The following is a 15,632-nucleotide window of genomic DNA, read 5'->3' on the forward strand; positions in this document are numbered from 1 at the left end:
CAACATAAAAGACAGCCAGTACAAGTCTATGTGGCGCTAAATGGGGTGTGATATTATGGTTGGTGCAGGTGGTATAGGTAGGTTATCAGCTGGAAGTGTGGAGATTTTGATAAAAAGTATGTTCAGAGAAGTTTGATAATGAAGCTTATTAGTCAAAGAAATATTTTGAAGACACTTGGAGTGTTTCTTCCATTGTGCTCTGGGGGACCTCCTCAGCAAAATTTCCTGGTGTACTTATTCATAATGCAGCTTTCCAGAAAAACAAGTTAACTACTGCGATCATACCTCTGGGGGTGAGACTATGGTTTTTGCATATTTAACAAGTTTCCCTGCTGACTTTTATATACAATAAGCTTTGTGAACTGTTAGTCTAAAGATTTTATTGAGTAGGTTGTGTTTCCAATTGATGAGATCTCCAGAACACTAGAATGAGGTGAACAAAAACATGACATGTCAAAATTTGAGTTTTAAGAAGTTAAATATCCAGTAGTATTAATTCATCCTGAGAGGAGAACTTATTCCATTGTTCCAATAATACTTCAGCCGTCTGTAAAATTGTTTTTTTTTCACATGAAGAAGTTGTTGGATCCATTACTTATCAGTTCATTTATGTACCAGAACAATGTTTGACAAAGTAAATCTGACCCACTCACTGTAGGAGGCCTATCTGTACAGCCTGGGGGCGAGGCACCAAGGGGGGATAAAACCCCCAGAACTGTGACATTCTATTTGGCCCAGGCTACCCCAGAACTAGTTTTACAGAGTCCTAGGTTGCATCTCACTGGAGACTTCAAGCTGAGAATCTTGGTGCCTGAATTCTCAGCCTAGCTTCATAGATAATCCAAGAAAGGGGTAGAAAAAGTACCTTTTGCCTGTCCAAAGACAAAGTACTTTTTTATGTGCCAATACTGAGGCTTAAACTCAGGGCTTAGGCACTATCCCTTAGCCTTTGCATTCAAGCTTAGTGTTCTACCATTTGAGCCACATCTTCAGTTCCAGCTTTTTGCTTCTTAATTGGAGTCCCATAGATTTGTCTGCCCAGGCTTGGCTTTGAACCACGATCCTCAGAGCTTGACCTCCTTAATAGCTAGGACTGCAGTTGTGAGCCACCAAATACTTTGGTTTTTATCATTACTATGAGCACTAAGAATGACCTTAAGCAAATCTGCGAGTGAGAACCGTTCTGTTTAGAGTTGTGGTAGATATGTGGTAAAATACATAGTTGTTTTTATTGTGTAATGATTTTGGTTTTGAAAGACTTCCCTGAGGGCTATTTGTTGATACCTGTAGACATGCTTCCGCTGAGAGAATATGAATATTTCAGTGACAAAAACAATCACTTTTGGGAACAGGGTTTCTTTGTTGTCACTTTGTTTTATCTTTATACAGTGTCTTGCTATATATCTCAGGCTGGCCTTGAACTTCCAATCTTCCTGTCTCTGCCTTCCAAATTAAGTACTGCGATTACAGGTGTTCACCACTACTCCAGCCTAGGAACTTTTGGGGGGGAGAATTTTTTTCTTTATTTTATCATCTTTAAGTAGTTGTACAAGGGAGTTGTCATTTAACAAGACAATTTATGAATACAATATATCTTGATCAGCGTCACCCCTAGGGAACTTTTACTTCTATAATTTGATCCCATCTTCAACCTATATTCATGCACAGAATTCTGAGAATGACTTCCAATCTTTGTTTTAAGAAACATTTCTACAAATGTTTCTGCAAGGATTTATTGAATATAATACTTGTAAAATATTATATTAGTAACTTAATAAGATACAGCACACTCAATAACGGTGATTTACAATACAGGTAATAAGTACTATAATATATATTTAAAAGTCTATAATATTTGGTTCCTCATTTGGAAGAGAAAGGCTAATTTTTCCACTGAAAGGAATTCCTGGGGATATGGGAGGGAAGGGGAAGATGAGGAAGAAGATGGGAAGAAGGGGAGGGGGAAGATGGTCTTCAAGGTAGGGAGCATAAGATATGGGTGGCAAAACAGGGAAGATGGGTCCAGGTCTGAGCAGAGCATGCCCCCTGGACTGACTCAGGCCACAGAACTAGGTGTTCTCCTGTTTGACACAATGATCAGGATTGTTGGTTAGCCTTGTGACTAGAAAATAATTGATCAATGTGAGTGTTATGTTTATGATGTTTGTCTTTATTTCTAGGCTATAAAAGAGTAAGAGATAGCTAATATATGGAGACACTCCTTCTGTATCTAGAATTAAAGACTTCAAATGATGTTTGGACTTGTTCACTTTAGAAAGTTATAGTTCCTATGATATACCTTTAATAGGTTCTTTAAAAAAATAATATGAACATGATGTGTGGGAGATTGATTGTATAATACTTTATTCCTTGTTTCTCTTCTACAGCTATGGCCAAATAAGTAACATACTCCGGTATTTTGCGAAATTGATCACACACAATTGTGCAGATGTGGACAGGTTGTTTGTTATTTCCTACTTTCTCAGTGATGACACAATTTCAGTATTTGAACCTATAGAGAGGAACTCAGGTAAGTCTCATTTCTCCTAAGGTTTTTTCCTCATAATATTTAACTGCCTCATTCTTTTGAAATAAGGGGATATTCTCTGATCATATAGCCTAGATGATACACAATAGTTCTGATGTTTTATTCCAAGCCAATAGGTTTCGTTTTACAAAGATGTATTAAGTCGAAACCCAAACATATAAAATGATGAACAAGGAACAATTGTATTTGGCTCAAAGCTGGAGAACCTGGAATAAATAGCCTTTGCCACTATCCCTTCTTTCTCTGAGGCACTTATGGAATTCAGGGGCTTCAAAGTCATGATCTGGATAATTCCAGAAAACTGAAAGAACATTCAATAACCTAGCTCAGAAAATTTTGCTTTATTATTAGGAATCTCATATAGATAAATTCAATCTTCAGAATCCATCTTTCTCTGTCCCTTCTGTCTGTTGGAGCATTGCCAAGGTTCAAGCTTCCAGGCTTATGACATGCTCTTGGCATTGGGCTGATCCTATCACTATTGCTGTGAGTAGCTACTGACTTAGGAAATTACAGGGCTCCGTTCTTTAACTGTACATGTTTACAACTCTTAGCTGTGGTAAAGACACATATTTGAAGAGACTACTCAGTGATAGGCTGGTTAACTGTTCTTTGAAAAAAATAGAAAGCTCTGGTTTTACTGTTAGCCAGTCTACATGGTGTGAATACCCCAATCATGGCTAAGTCTAGGAAGACAACTGTCTAAATACTGACTTGCAAAATCTCAGATGAGCGAACAGCACACCAAAAGTAATGAATAACTTAGATAACTAAATTAGGCTCCACAGTTATTTGAGTAGTAGAAAAATCTTCTTATAGCACATTGAATAAGGATGAATATGTCATGCTCAGAATGACAACAAATAAACAACCTCCCAGATCCTTGCTCTGTGCATATAGAATGAGGAATACATGGACAAGAATATTCTAGCATATATAAAGAAGAACAGTGATGGTAGTCAACTACAAGCTTATAATAATAGCCGTCATTGAGAATCCTTATCCTTACAAAGACTTCAAGAGACTTTTAAGTTGCAGGTTAGGCCAAGTCCTCTAGGAAGCAAATATGGAACAAGATCATAAATGCAAGTGATTTATTTGGATATAAGGCTGGTGAGGGAAATTGCAGAGGGAGCCAAAGGAAGCCTGAGGGACCATCTCACTACAGTCTTTCTGATTCCTAGACTCCTCTCACAAAGCCATGTCAAAGTTCCGAGTTAGAATAGCCCTTGTCTTTATAGGAATGAGACAGTCTTACTATCTCTACCTTGCACAGTCATTTTTTGGCAGTAGCTGGTAATTAGAATGACCTTGACACACCTAAAGATGGACTTCAGAATATGCAGATGGAATCTTCCATCAGTTATGTTCCTGCAGTAGGTGATCTGAGAAGTACATTTTCATGGCTCCTCTACAAATTTTGTCCCCGTTTTACCAGTGAGATTCATGGAAGTGCATAGATGTTAAAAGAAAAAAAAGCAAGGAAGTGGAGCTGTGGCTCAAGTGGTAGAGCAGTAGCCTTGAGCAGAAGAGCTCAGGGACAATGCCCAGGCCCAGAGTTTAAGCCCCATGACGGACAAAAAAAAATCCTTTACAAGAAACAAAAGCATAGCTTCTTTTGTTGATGATCCTCTTGTATCCCCTTCCTATGGTTGTCCCTGCACTATCACTGTATCTCATCTGAGTACCCTGGATACTGTATTAGAACTAGGGAAGTGAAAGGGAATATCAAAATCAAGACACAGAGGATAAAAAGACAAACTCCAAAAGCAATACTTGCAAAACCATTTGGTGTAAACGAACTGAACAACTCATGGGGGGAGAAGGAAACGGGGAGGGGGGAGAGGGAAAAGGGAAGGGGAGGAGGGAGGGGGGAATGAGGAAGGAGGTAACAAATAGTACAAAAAATGTACCCATGGCCTAACGTATGAAACTGTAAACCCTCTGTACATCACTCTGACAATAAATAATTATTATTTAAAAATAAAATTAAATTAAATTAAAAAAATAAAATGCCATGGAAACTGAGGTAGAGACCCCAATAAAGAAGCTGCTAGCTTTATGAATTAAAGGGAAAAAAAGAAGGAAAAGCAAACTTCTTAAGCTGGTGGCTCATATCTGTAATCCTAGCTACTCAGGAGGCTAGGATCTGAGGATTGTGGTTTGAAGCCATCCCACGCACAAAAGTCCATGAGACTCCTATCTCCAATAAACTACTCAGAAAAAGCCAGAAGTAGTGCTGTGATAAAGTGGTAGAGTGCTAGCCTTGAGCAAAAGAAGCTCAGGGACAGCACCTAAGTAAGCCCCAAGTTTAAGCCCCAGGACTGGCACACACATATACAAATCACCCAAGCAGAAAAATGATAGCCTAGATGGAATGCATCTCTATTTGGCTCCAAAGTCTTTGTTTCCCTACCACTTATGGTGTCTGAATTTGGACAGAGGAAGGGGTTGGTGCTTCCCACAAAAGCTTATCTGGTCTCATGCTGTATTTATATATCTATAGATTTAAATTCCATACTAAAATGTACTGGAGTCCTTTGCTCAACTATGCTTGCTGCTTTAAAAGAGGTTAAAAAACAATGCTCAGAAGAGGACAAAATAAAATGGTGCCAATCTGGAAAGCATGCAATATGAGGCATTATTAAAAGAAGCAAAAATATCTTACCTGTAGCAAAAAGAGACTTACAGGGACTCCCATAACTATCTTTCAACACTTAAAACATTCTCTTATGAAGTCTTTTTTAAACTAACTATGCAATGTATGAGTTTCATTATGCCCTTTCCATATATGCATATAAGACATGTGATGCAAAGTACATTTATTTGGTTATATTAATCACCGCTATTACCCTTTCATTTCCTCCTCCTCAACCTTTCTCTTTCCTTATCCCTAAGGATTTCTTTTTTTTTACTTTCTTGTCCTTTTCATTTTTTATATTTAATTTTTCCAAAATTCCACATTGTGTGTGTATGTACATGTACATGCAATGTGAATTCACAGATAAGTTGTATAGTGTTTTGAGCGAGCATAATTTAACTAGAGACTAGTTACATGTTTTTTTGTTTGTTTTTGGTGCCAATCCTAGAACTTGAACTGAGGGCCCGGAGAAGCTTTTTGTGCTCAAGGCTAGTGCTCTACCACTGAAGCCACAGCTCCAATTCCAGGTGCTGCCTAGGCTGGCTTTGAACCAGGATCCTCAGATCTCAGCCTCCTAAGTAGCTAGAATTATAGACATGAACCACCAACATCTGGCTTACATTTTTCTATTAAGACTAATGCTACCCATGGGCACTCTTTTTTTGTTACAGGGATTGCTGGTGGGCTGTTCTTGAAAAGAAGTCGTGTTAAGAAGCCTGGACAAGAACTCTTTAAAAGTGAACCATCAGAATATATCAAGCCCGAGGAGCTATATATTGGAACTACATTGAACGTGAATGGCTACCTATTTCGTTTGCTCAATGCTGATGAATACACCTTAAACTACATGGAGAACCATACAGACAAGGTGAATTTACTTTGTGTAATTCTTGACTTGCCTCCCAGCCCTCTGCAGAGTATATTTTTCTTTTTTGATGGCCTTTTCTTCGGTATCTTGCCACTGGTTTTACATTGTGCATTCACACATGTGGGTATGAATAATGGATTTCTGTGACTTGGCCACAGGTCCCATCTCAGAGGCCAGGTTCTTGTCTCCTCTGTTTACATGCTTGGCTCTCTGCTGCACAGCATCACGGATTCCAGGCACAGGCAGGAGGCAGGCCCAGGGTTGAATCAAATTTCCTGGGTTTTTTGCTGACGCTAACAATGTTTTCAGAAAGCAATGCAACAACTATAGGAAAGGAAGGAAATTTGGTGGCACACACTGTGCCATCCCAGTTAATTGGCACAGGCCAACACAGAAGACTAAGACTGGAACAAACAATAACCCCAAGGGAAATCAGTAGTTGCTAGATTTGAGAGTTCCCTTAATAGTGGCCACCTGAGGCCTAAATAAAGATTTAAGGAAAAATTGGCCTTGGAGAGTTTGAAAAGTGTGTGTGTGTGTGTGTGTGTGTGTGTGTGTGTGTGTGTGTGTGTGGTTTGCTTTGTAATGTAATCACTGTTTGCAATTCAGGAATTCCAGGGTGACTTCTCAGCCCTCCTTTCTGAGCCCACTTGAGCCATGCCCCTTTTTACTTCAGTTATTGTTTGGGTAAAGTCTGACATTTATGCCTGGGCTGGGCTGGGCTGCAATCCTCCTATTTATATTCCATTGTCCATATCTAGGATGATAGGCGTGTATTGCCCTACTATAGCTGTTTTCCTTAATAGGTTCAGATAACATCTCCTGAACTTAGGGGTACATTGGGAGAAAGGCCTTTGAAAGATTTGAGGGTGCAGGAGGATGCAGGGGATAGGTAGAACCTTCAGAGCACCATACAAGTCTAATCCCTTGGAGACTTGACTGAAGATTGAGTAAGAATTATTTCACCTGAGTAATACAGTTCTGAGAATGTCTCAGCCTGGTAGATGGGGAGCCTTGAGGAAAGACTTCTCATCAGAGAGATCCTGAGTCACATGGAAGTGGCCCAGTGATAGTCCCCTGCTGTGTTCAGTCATCAAATTGGAGAACCTGAGAAGAGGGTAGTTTGGAAAGGTAGGAATATTGCAGGTGAACCCCGCATGGATCTGGAAGGCTGTCTGCTCGCAATGGTCTCCTCGGGTATCTCTTGATAGTAGGTTGAGCAATACACTACAGGGTTCCTACAGCATATCTCCATTTGTAATGTTAGAGTTTTAGGAGGTCAGAAAACCATGAACCTGTAACAACATGAAAATGCCAAACTCAGATGAGAAATTCACTCTTGGGGCAGTTTCTAGAGATCCATAGACTTGGCTTAAAACATGGATTTTGGGGCTGGGGATATGGCCTAGTGGCAAGAGTGCCTGCCTCATATACATGAGGCCCTGGGTTCGATTCCCCAGCACCACATATACAGAAAATGGCCAGAAGTGGCGCTGTGGCTCAAGTGGCAGAGTGCTAGCCTTGAGGAAAAAGAAGCCAGGGACAGTGCTCAGGCCCTGAGTCCAAGCCCCAGGACTGGCCAAAAAAAAAAAAAACATGGATTTTACACTTAGTGGTTGAGACCTTAGTCGTGTATATTTTAAGAGCATCAGTATTCTCATATTTGAACTGTGTAACTCTAGTGCCTGTTAGACAAAGTTTCAGGAAAGATGAGATGTGAGGATGATGTGTGTGGAGTGCTTAGTTCTATGTGGCCATGGCAAGCTCAGTCGTTGTAGCTGTTATAAGTTAAGGTTCTATTTCCAAACATAGTGAAACTGTATTTTAATACAAAATATACAGATGGTCCTTAAGTTAAAATTCAACTTGTTTTTTTCAACTTTACTATGATGCAGAATTTTTGAGTTTTCATCTTTCCTTGGGCAAACACTATGCAGTTGAATCCTCTCTTACAATGCTGACCAGCAGCAGGGAGCCCCAGCTCCTACTCAGCCCCATGATAATGATGGGAAACTGCCCATCCTCTGCAATATGCTATGCTGCTAAGCAAGGATGTTTCTCTAGGTTATGAATATTCAGTATGTAAGTCTATTGTGAATTAAGCTTACTACATAGAGTAAAACTGTATGTAGGTAATATATAACTATATGCGTATATAGTTATATATAGTTTATACCATATATATGTAGTTATATTTATACACATATATAGATAGATAAAACTACACTACTACATAGAATATTTGGTTTTAGTTTTGCAGTATTGGGGATGGAACTCAGGGCCCTATACATGGCAGACAAACAGTTTACCACTGCACCAAAACCAAAGCAACTAAAACCAAACCATCCCAGCCAAAACTTAGTTTCAAAGTAGAAAGGACTTTTCTTCTTTCATATAATAAAAGCATTATCTGGTATCATATCAGCATCCCAAGTGAAAATTAAATTATCTTAAAATGATTCTTAAGGATATTGCTAGCAAAGAAAGATTAATATATTCTTTAATATCAGCCTGAGAAGTCTTTTCAACAGACCTAATAGTTCTTATCATGAACATAGTGAAAGGAAATGGAAAAGGGAAAAGGAATAGGAGCCTGTAGTAGGTACCAAACCACCTGATCATTTTTGAAGGAAAAAAAGGAGCTTTATTTTAAATTATTGTCAATGTTTTATTCTAAAATTTTATCTTCTCACTTTTGATCTCTGAGCTGTAATTGTTTTCATCCTTATACTTTACAGGATTGAATAATAAATATTCTTATTAAAACAAGTTTTCTCATTAACTTAAAAAAAGTAATCCCAGCTGGGCTCGAGTGACTAATGCCTATAATCCTAGCTACTCAGGAGGCTAAGATCTGAGGATTGTAGTTCAAAGCCAGCCTGGACAGAGAAATCTGTAGTACTCTTATATCCAATTAACCAAGAAGTAGAGGTATGGATCAAGTGGTAGAATACTAGCCTTGAGGGAAAAGCTAAGGGACAGAATCCTGGCCCTGAGAGCAAAGCTAAGGAACAGCATCCTGGTCCCGAGTTCAAACCCTAGTATTGGTACACACACACACACACACACACACACACACACACACACACACACACACACAGAAGTAATCACAGCGTGGGAGACAGGAATAATGGGTTGCCTAGAGAAAGAATTTGTGCTAATTATTCCCTATGAGGGAAACAATAGACTCCATGTTTCTTTGGGTCTGGCTCACTTCACTTAGTATGATTTTTTCCAAGTCCTTCAATTTCCTTATGAATTAGGCAGTGCCATTCTTCTGATAGAGGCATAGAATTGTATTGTATATATGTACCACATTTTCTTGATCCACCCATCTACTGAGGAGCATCTGGGTTGGTTCCATATTTCAACAATGACAAGTTATGCTGCGATGAACATAGTTGTGCTGGTGGCTTTAGTATGGTCTTGCTTGTAATCTTTTGGGTAGATGCCCAAAAGTGGGGCTGCTGGGTCATAGGGGAGCTCTATGTTTAGCCTTCTGAGAACCTCCATACTTCTTTCCAGAGTGGCTGAACAAGTTTACACTCCCACTAACAATGTAGTAGGGTTCCCTTTTGGCCACATCCCCTCCAGCATTTGTTATTATTAGTTTTTCTCATAATGGCCATTCTTACTGGGGTGAGGTGGATCTCAGTGTTGTTTTGATTTGTATTTCTTTTATGGCCAGTGATGTAGAGCACTTCTTTGTGAGTCTCTTAGCCGTTCTCATTTCCTCTTCAGAGAAGTCTCTTTTTAGGTCTTAGGATAGTCATAGCAGAAGATCACAATAGCTTAATAGCTATGCCCGTGTGAATACATAAGATGAACTCCAATGAACATAAAATCAACTCCAAGTTATGGAAACAAGTGGTATATCATTGTTGTAGTTATTTTCAACATGCCATGTGAAACCGTACCTTTTTCTTTTCTCTTGTATTCCCTTCCCATGGTTTTACCCCTGCTATCACTGTAACTGATCTTAATACCCCAGATACTGTGTACACATGTATTGGAATTAGGGAAGGGAAAGGGAATACCAAAATCGAGAGACAAAGGATAAAAGGACAAACCATTGCAATAGCGGGACTTACAAAACCAACTGGTATAAACTGTACAACTCGTAAGGGGGGGCTAGAGGGGAGGGAGAAAATGGGGGGAAAATGAGGGAGGAGGTAACAAGTTGGATAAGAAATGTACTTGCCTTACATATGAAACAGTAACCCCTCTGTACTTCACTTTGACAGTAAAGAAAGAACAAAAAGAGAATGAATTTGTGGGGTTTACAGTGCCTGTGTGCACCTTTGACACTCAACTTTCCTCTGATCACTGCATTGCCTAGTGGATAACAGTTACTGGGGGTCCATTCTAAAGATCTAGAGAAAACGAGCATGTATTTATGTAATTTTGAAATTTGCCAAGTTACTGGGCCAATGTTTAAGGATTACAGGGAAGAGATTGAAGTGGAAGCAGAAATGATTTACTCATCTGGGCTCCTATTCTTTGAGCTCATTTCTCTCAGACCTAGCCTCTGTGCTAATGTCAATTGTTCTAAAGCTTGAGTTCATCAGCTAACAAAGCAAGTTATGTTGGTGTCTATGGAAAGACATGTTTGGGTTCACTGTGTGAAGGATTTTTTTGATGGCTTTAAAAATATCTTTTCCTTTTTTTTTCTCCCTCTAGTATCCATTTAGCAATCTTGAATTAATCCTAAAAAAGCTGAAAGAAGTAGAAATGAAAGTAAAAGACATCAAGCAGGTATTTTCAGCTGCGGACTCTAAGCACACCAAGCTGGTGGATTATAATACATTCAGGTAAAGTGTATTCTGCTAATTAGTCTGTTTTACACTCAAGATTATCCAGTTATCCAAAGAGCACAAGAAGCACCTGTTTCCTAGTACTTTCTGATCAGTTGACTACATGTTTTTTTTTATTAGAAATTGGCATTTCTATGTACATTCATTACTTTGTGATAATTTTGGCCATTAGTGTTCTAGCATATTTAAAAATTTTTTGGTAGTATTAAGGTTTGAACACAGGTCCTTGTGCTTGATTTGCATGTACTCTACCACTTGATCCATGTTCCTACTCAATATTCTAGTAAAATTTGTGCACTAATTTATAAGAGAAATTTATATGCAGGCACATAAACAAAAGCACAGAAAGGCCATTGGTCATGTCTTGTGAATCACGATGTTGAAGGATCTAGGGCATGACAGGAATGGTGCATCTGGATGAAAAGGCAGGAGGAGCTAGCAGCATCTCTCCAAAATCTTGGCAGCAAAAGAGGGACATCTCCCCTTGGAAGATAAAGTTTGAAATGATAGTGAAAAGCCTTACTGATTATCAGAGAAAAGGTGATATGTATTCATCTATGTATACATCTGCTCACACCTTTGTATTGTGAGAGACAAGAAAATAGTAATTTCATAGCTACTTAAAAGGCTGACATCTAAGGATTGTAGTTCAAAGCTAACCCAGGCGGGAAAGTCTTTGAGATTCTTTTTTTTTTTTTTTCAGCGCAAGGTCTCGTTTATTGAGGTAGATCCCGCTATTAAATAAGGCACAGGAGCCAATCAGGTCAAAGGTTGGCAGGAAGGGGAGGGGTGTACGTGCACCTATCTAGGGACTGTGATGGGAGGCCTGAGCTGTCTGTCAAAGGTGGAAAGGCCGGGGACCAATCCTAAGAGGCGGCCTAATTTTCCATCACAGCCCACAGGACCGCCTCTGGGTTCGCCATCAGGCGCCATCTTAGCCACACATGGTCCCAAGGCTGGGAGGCGGGGCCAGCTAGAACCACCTTTCCGGATTCTGGCATAATAGCCACATGTGACCCCAGGGCTGGGAAACAGGCGGGGCCAGCTAGTTGCCTCTTTCTGATATAACATGCCCTGGCATGTCCTACATATCCCCCTTTTTGTTTTATTAGCAGGTGGCTGCCTTACTCAAGAGTGTGCCTGTCTTAGGTTGCCCCCCTCTGAGGTTCTTACCCGTCATTGACTACCACTCTAGCTCTTCAGGCAATCCTACCTGCAGGGCCTGCCAGCCCAGTAGGGGGACTCGGGGAGGGATTGACACTCAAAAGGAGGCCCTGTTATTTTTGCCTTACGCCTGTACACCCTGGTAGGGGCCATGGCCAACCTCATAGGGTTCCCAATCGGTTTAAGGCTTTGGTGGAGCTACAAAACTGTTAGGTGAGATTAACTGGTTAAGGCCTTGGCTTCGCCTACCTACAAAAGATTTGCTTCCGCTTTAGATTCTTTAAGGGATAAAGCCCCCACTGATATTATCACAATAAGTCCATCACATCAACTTACACTTCAAAAAATGCAAACGGCCTTGAATACGGCACAATTGGCTCACTATAGGCCCCAATGCCTCCTTTGTCTTTGGATCCTTCCCGGCTCAGAGCTTTCCTCAGCCACCATTACTCAGTTGGGCGAGCCTCTCCAATGGGTACATGTATCGGTAGGAGGGGCTCCCAGGGCCTACTCCCAGCTAGACCAGCTAGCTGACCCAGTAATTAAGGGCAGGGATACTTCCCTGAGACATTATGGGCGGGATCCTGATGTGCTAGTCATTCCCTACTGGCTGTCAGATTTTGAGTGGGTAAAAAAAAAACAAAAAAAAAAAAACCATAATCGGGTGTCCATGCCTTAGAGGGTTTCATGGGGAAGTTGGACTGCCATTATGGCACTTTGAGATTCTTATTTCCAATTAAAAACCAGAAAAAGAGCTCGAAGTGGAGTTGTGGCTCAAGTGACAGATCATTAGCCTTGAGTGATAAAGCTAATGGCAGTGCCTATGCCCTATGTTCAAGACCTGCTACTTGCACACACATAAAGAACATAGGAATTGCAGTAAATAAGTCATAAAACGTATTATAAAAAGTCATGAACAATAAAGGTTTTTCTCTAAGGTAAAGCTGATTTTGAGACTGTCTAGAGGCTGACTTAGGTAGATAACCAAGCAAGGAAATTCAAATTCAGGGTCTTGTATAATTATGAGACTTCTGAGCCTAAAATCAAAGTGTTTGGAGTGTTTAGGAGAATGTAAATTAAATCATGGATGGAAGACAAAGAAGATTTTCTCTTTAGGCTGAGAATTCTGACTTCTGAGAATAGTGGCTGTAAGCTATACAGTAAACTGGGCCTGATGTAGTCAAGATGTGGCTGAGAAATGATTAAGGGAGCCCAGATGAGGGGAGCAGGGAGGTCTTTCCAGTTTTGTGTCTACAGTTGCTTGTTGCATCACTACCTGGTGGCCTGAAGCCCACCACAAGGCCCCAAATATCCTGAGAGTTCATTTCTTGTTTTAACAAAGCTCTTTTGTGTCTTTACAATGTTTTTTTTAAAAGTACCAGTCAGAGGACATAGTTTTATTGTTTAGAATTCTCAACCTTCTGGGATCAATAAGAATTTATAGTTCTTTGTTATTGTTCATAGTCATATACATATGTGCATGTTGTTTTGGAATATAAATGGAGATAGAGCAAAGAGCAAAGATAATTACTCAGGCCTTGGATTAATGGAAAGCACTGGAGGAGAAAACAAATTTACATCAGAAATGAGGGATTGGTTTTGTTTTGTTATTTTGTACCCTTTTAGAAAAGCATCCACTTTTTTTCTAATATTCTCAAGAAGCCTATTGGAAAAATTTCAGTGAGTTCATGGGGCTTTCCGGAGGCACTTAAGCTGAGAAGGATCTCCAAGGAGGAAACATTGCTGATCCTAATTGTGGGTGGGATAAGAGGCCCACTATACTGTGTTGTTGGAGGGTTGGCCTCAAGATACTGCATGCTTAGAAAGAAAAGCGCCCCATCCCAGAAATTCTTTAAGAGGAAACCCAGCTCAGGTTATGCCCAACCTGAAAAAAATCATTCAATGGCTTTCTGTTGCCCTTACAAGAAAATCCAAACATTTGACTGCAGTCAACAGATCCTGGAGTGATATGGTTGCTTATATTTCAGTGTCATCATTTCTTTTTGTCTAGTCCTATACTTGGGCCTTACAGTATGTCTTTAGTTTTTTGAACACACAATAACTAGGACGGCATGAGGCACACATTAAGCTTTCCTTCAATGACCTAATTACCTCCCACAAGGCTCCACCTCTTAAAAGTTCCATCACCTGTCATATCACCATACAGGGACCAAGTTTCCAACACATCAATCCTTTCGGGACAAATCACATGTGAACCATAAAGTCTCTAAATGGGAACATTGACTGGGAGTCAAAATGTCCTAGTGCCGATGTCATGTCTGGTGAGGCATTGAGCTTCTCAGCTTGGGGTTCCTGCTCTATGCTTAGCCCTCAAGTGTAAGACCCTGTATATTGTCTTTAGTCCACTCTTGCTTCTCACATACTTAACTGGATAAAGACAAAGGAGATATGTAGGTAGTCATTTTCAGATCACCCCTTAATTTAATCCTTTACTCAGTGCTTTTGCTAGCTGATGTTTTTCTATAGCCAGAGAGCAGTGGTACGGGGGGGAGTGTTTTCTTCTTTTCTTTATGTATATGTGTGTACATGTATATATTCCAGCTCCCTTCTCTAGAAGATAACCTCTGTGAGTCTTTCTCTTGTTTTCTACTTTAGTCAACACTTATCACAGTTCCTAGCAAATAATAGAGAGTTAATAAATATTAAGTGACTACACTTCATCCTCCATTGCTTTTTGGCTATGACTAGGTTGATATTACCATATTAGTTTGTCAATCTCAGACCTTTTTCTTAAACTATAGACCTGGATATGTGAATGTCCCAGGACCATCTCTCTTTTGGATGTTCCTTATATATCCCTAAATAACTTTCCTTAAATTGACCTCATTTTCTTCTCACATAAAATCACAGCTGAAGATTATATATCTTTGTAATGGTCACCAGACAAGCTTCCAGGACTCAGGTCCGATGTCTGCCTTGCCTCTCCTATCTCTCCCACTCAACCTTTGCAAATGTACTTCTTTACTTATCTTAGGAAAAGTTACCTACTATACATCTGCAGCATCCTTGAGGCAGTTATCTTTCTGTCCTGTTGCTTCAAAATCTGGAGTATTGCATAACTGGTCTCTCCTCCTCCTCCTCCTCCTCCTCCTCCTCCTCCTCCTCCTCCTCTTCCTCCTCCTCCTCCTCCTCCTCCTCCTCCTTCTCCTCCTCCTCTTCCTCCTCCTCCTGCTCCTCTTCCTCCTCCGCCTCCTCCTCCTCCTCCTCCTCCTCCTCCTTCTCTTCCTTCTCTTCCTCCTCCTCTTCCTTCTCTTCCTCTTCCTCTTTCTTCTTCATTTTCATCTTCATCCTGGTCTTCATCCTTGTTCCTGTCTCCGTCTCTTTCTTCCTCTTCCTCCTCTTCCTTTGCCTCCTCCTCATCTGCCTCCTCCTCTTCTGCCTCCTTCTCCTTCCCCTCCTCCCTCTTATCCTGCAGTTTGGGTAGAGCAGCCTTCCTAAAATCTGCTCAGAGCCATATGTCTCTGGCTTATTGGAGTCAGGGAAAGCTAGGCCTGATCCTCACCAGCCAAGTGGCTTTCCTGCCCTTCACTCTTTTGTCTCTATATTCATCACGAAGGTATTTTTTATGCTCTGACA

At 40.4% G+C, this 15,632-nt stretch overlaps 1 protein-coding gene across 1 annotated transcript in view; it reads left to right on the forward strand.

Annotated features, from left to right (window-relative positions):
* Nucleotides 1–15,632, forward strand: part of Efhc2 (EF-hand domain containing 2) — a 153,478-nt gene that overhangs the window by 85,556 nt on the left and 52,290 nt on the right. Inside the window, exons 9-11 of the mRNA XM_048335429.1 lie at nt 2,388–2,530; nt 5,861–6,057; nt 10,738–10,868. Of these exons, the coding sequence (XP_048191386.1) occupies nt 2,388–2,530; nt 5,861–6,057; nt 10,738–10,868 (471 nt within the window). The remainder of the gene's footprint in view (nt 1–2,387; nt 2,531–5,860; nt 6,058–10,737; nt 10,869–15,632) is intronic.

This window comes from Perognathus longimembris, chromosome 28, assembly GCF_023159225.1.
Source record: "Perognathus longimembris pacificus isolate PPM17 chromosome 28, ASM2315922v1, whole genome shotgun sequence".
NCBI classification, from domain to species: domain Eukaryota; kingdom Metazoa; phylum Chordata; class Mammalia; order Rodentia; family Heteromyidae; genus Perognathus; species Perognathus longimembris.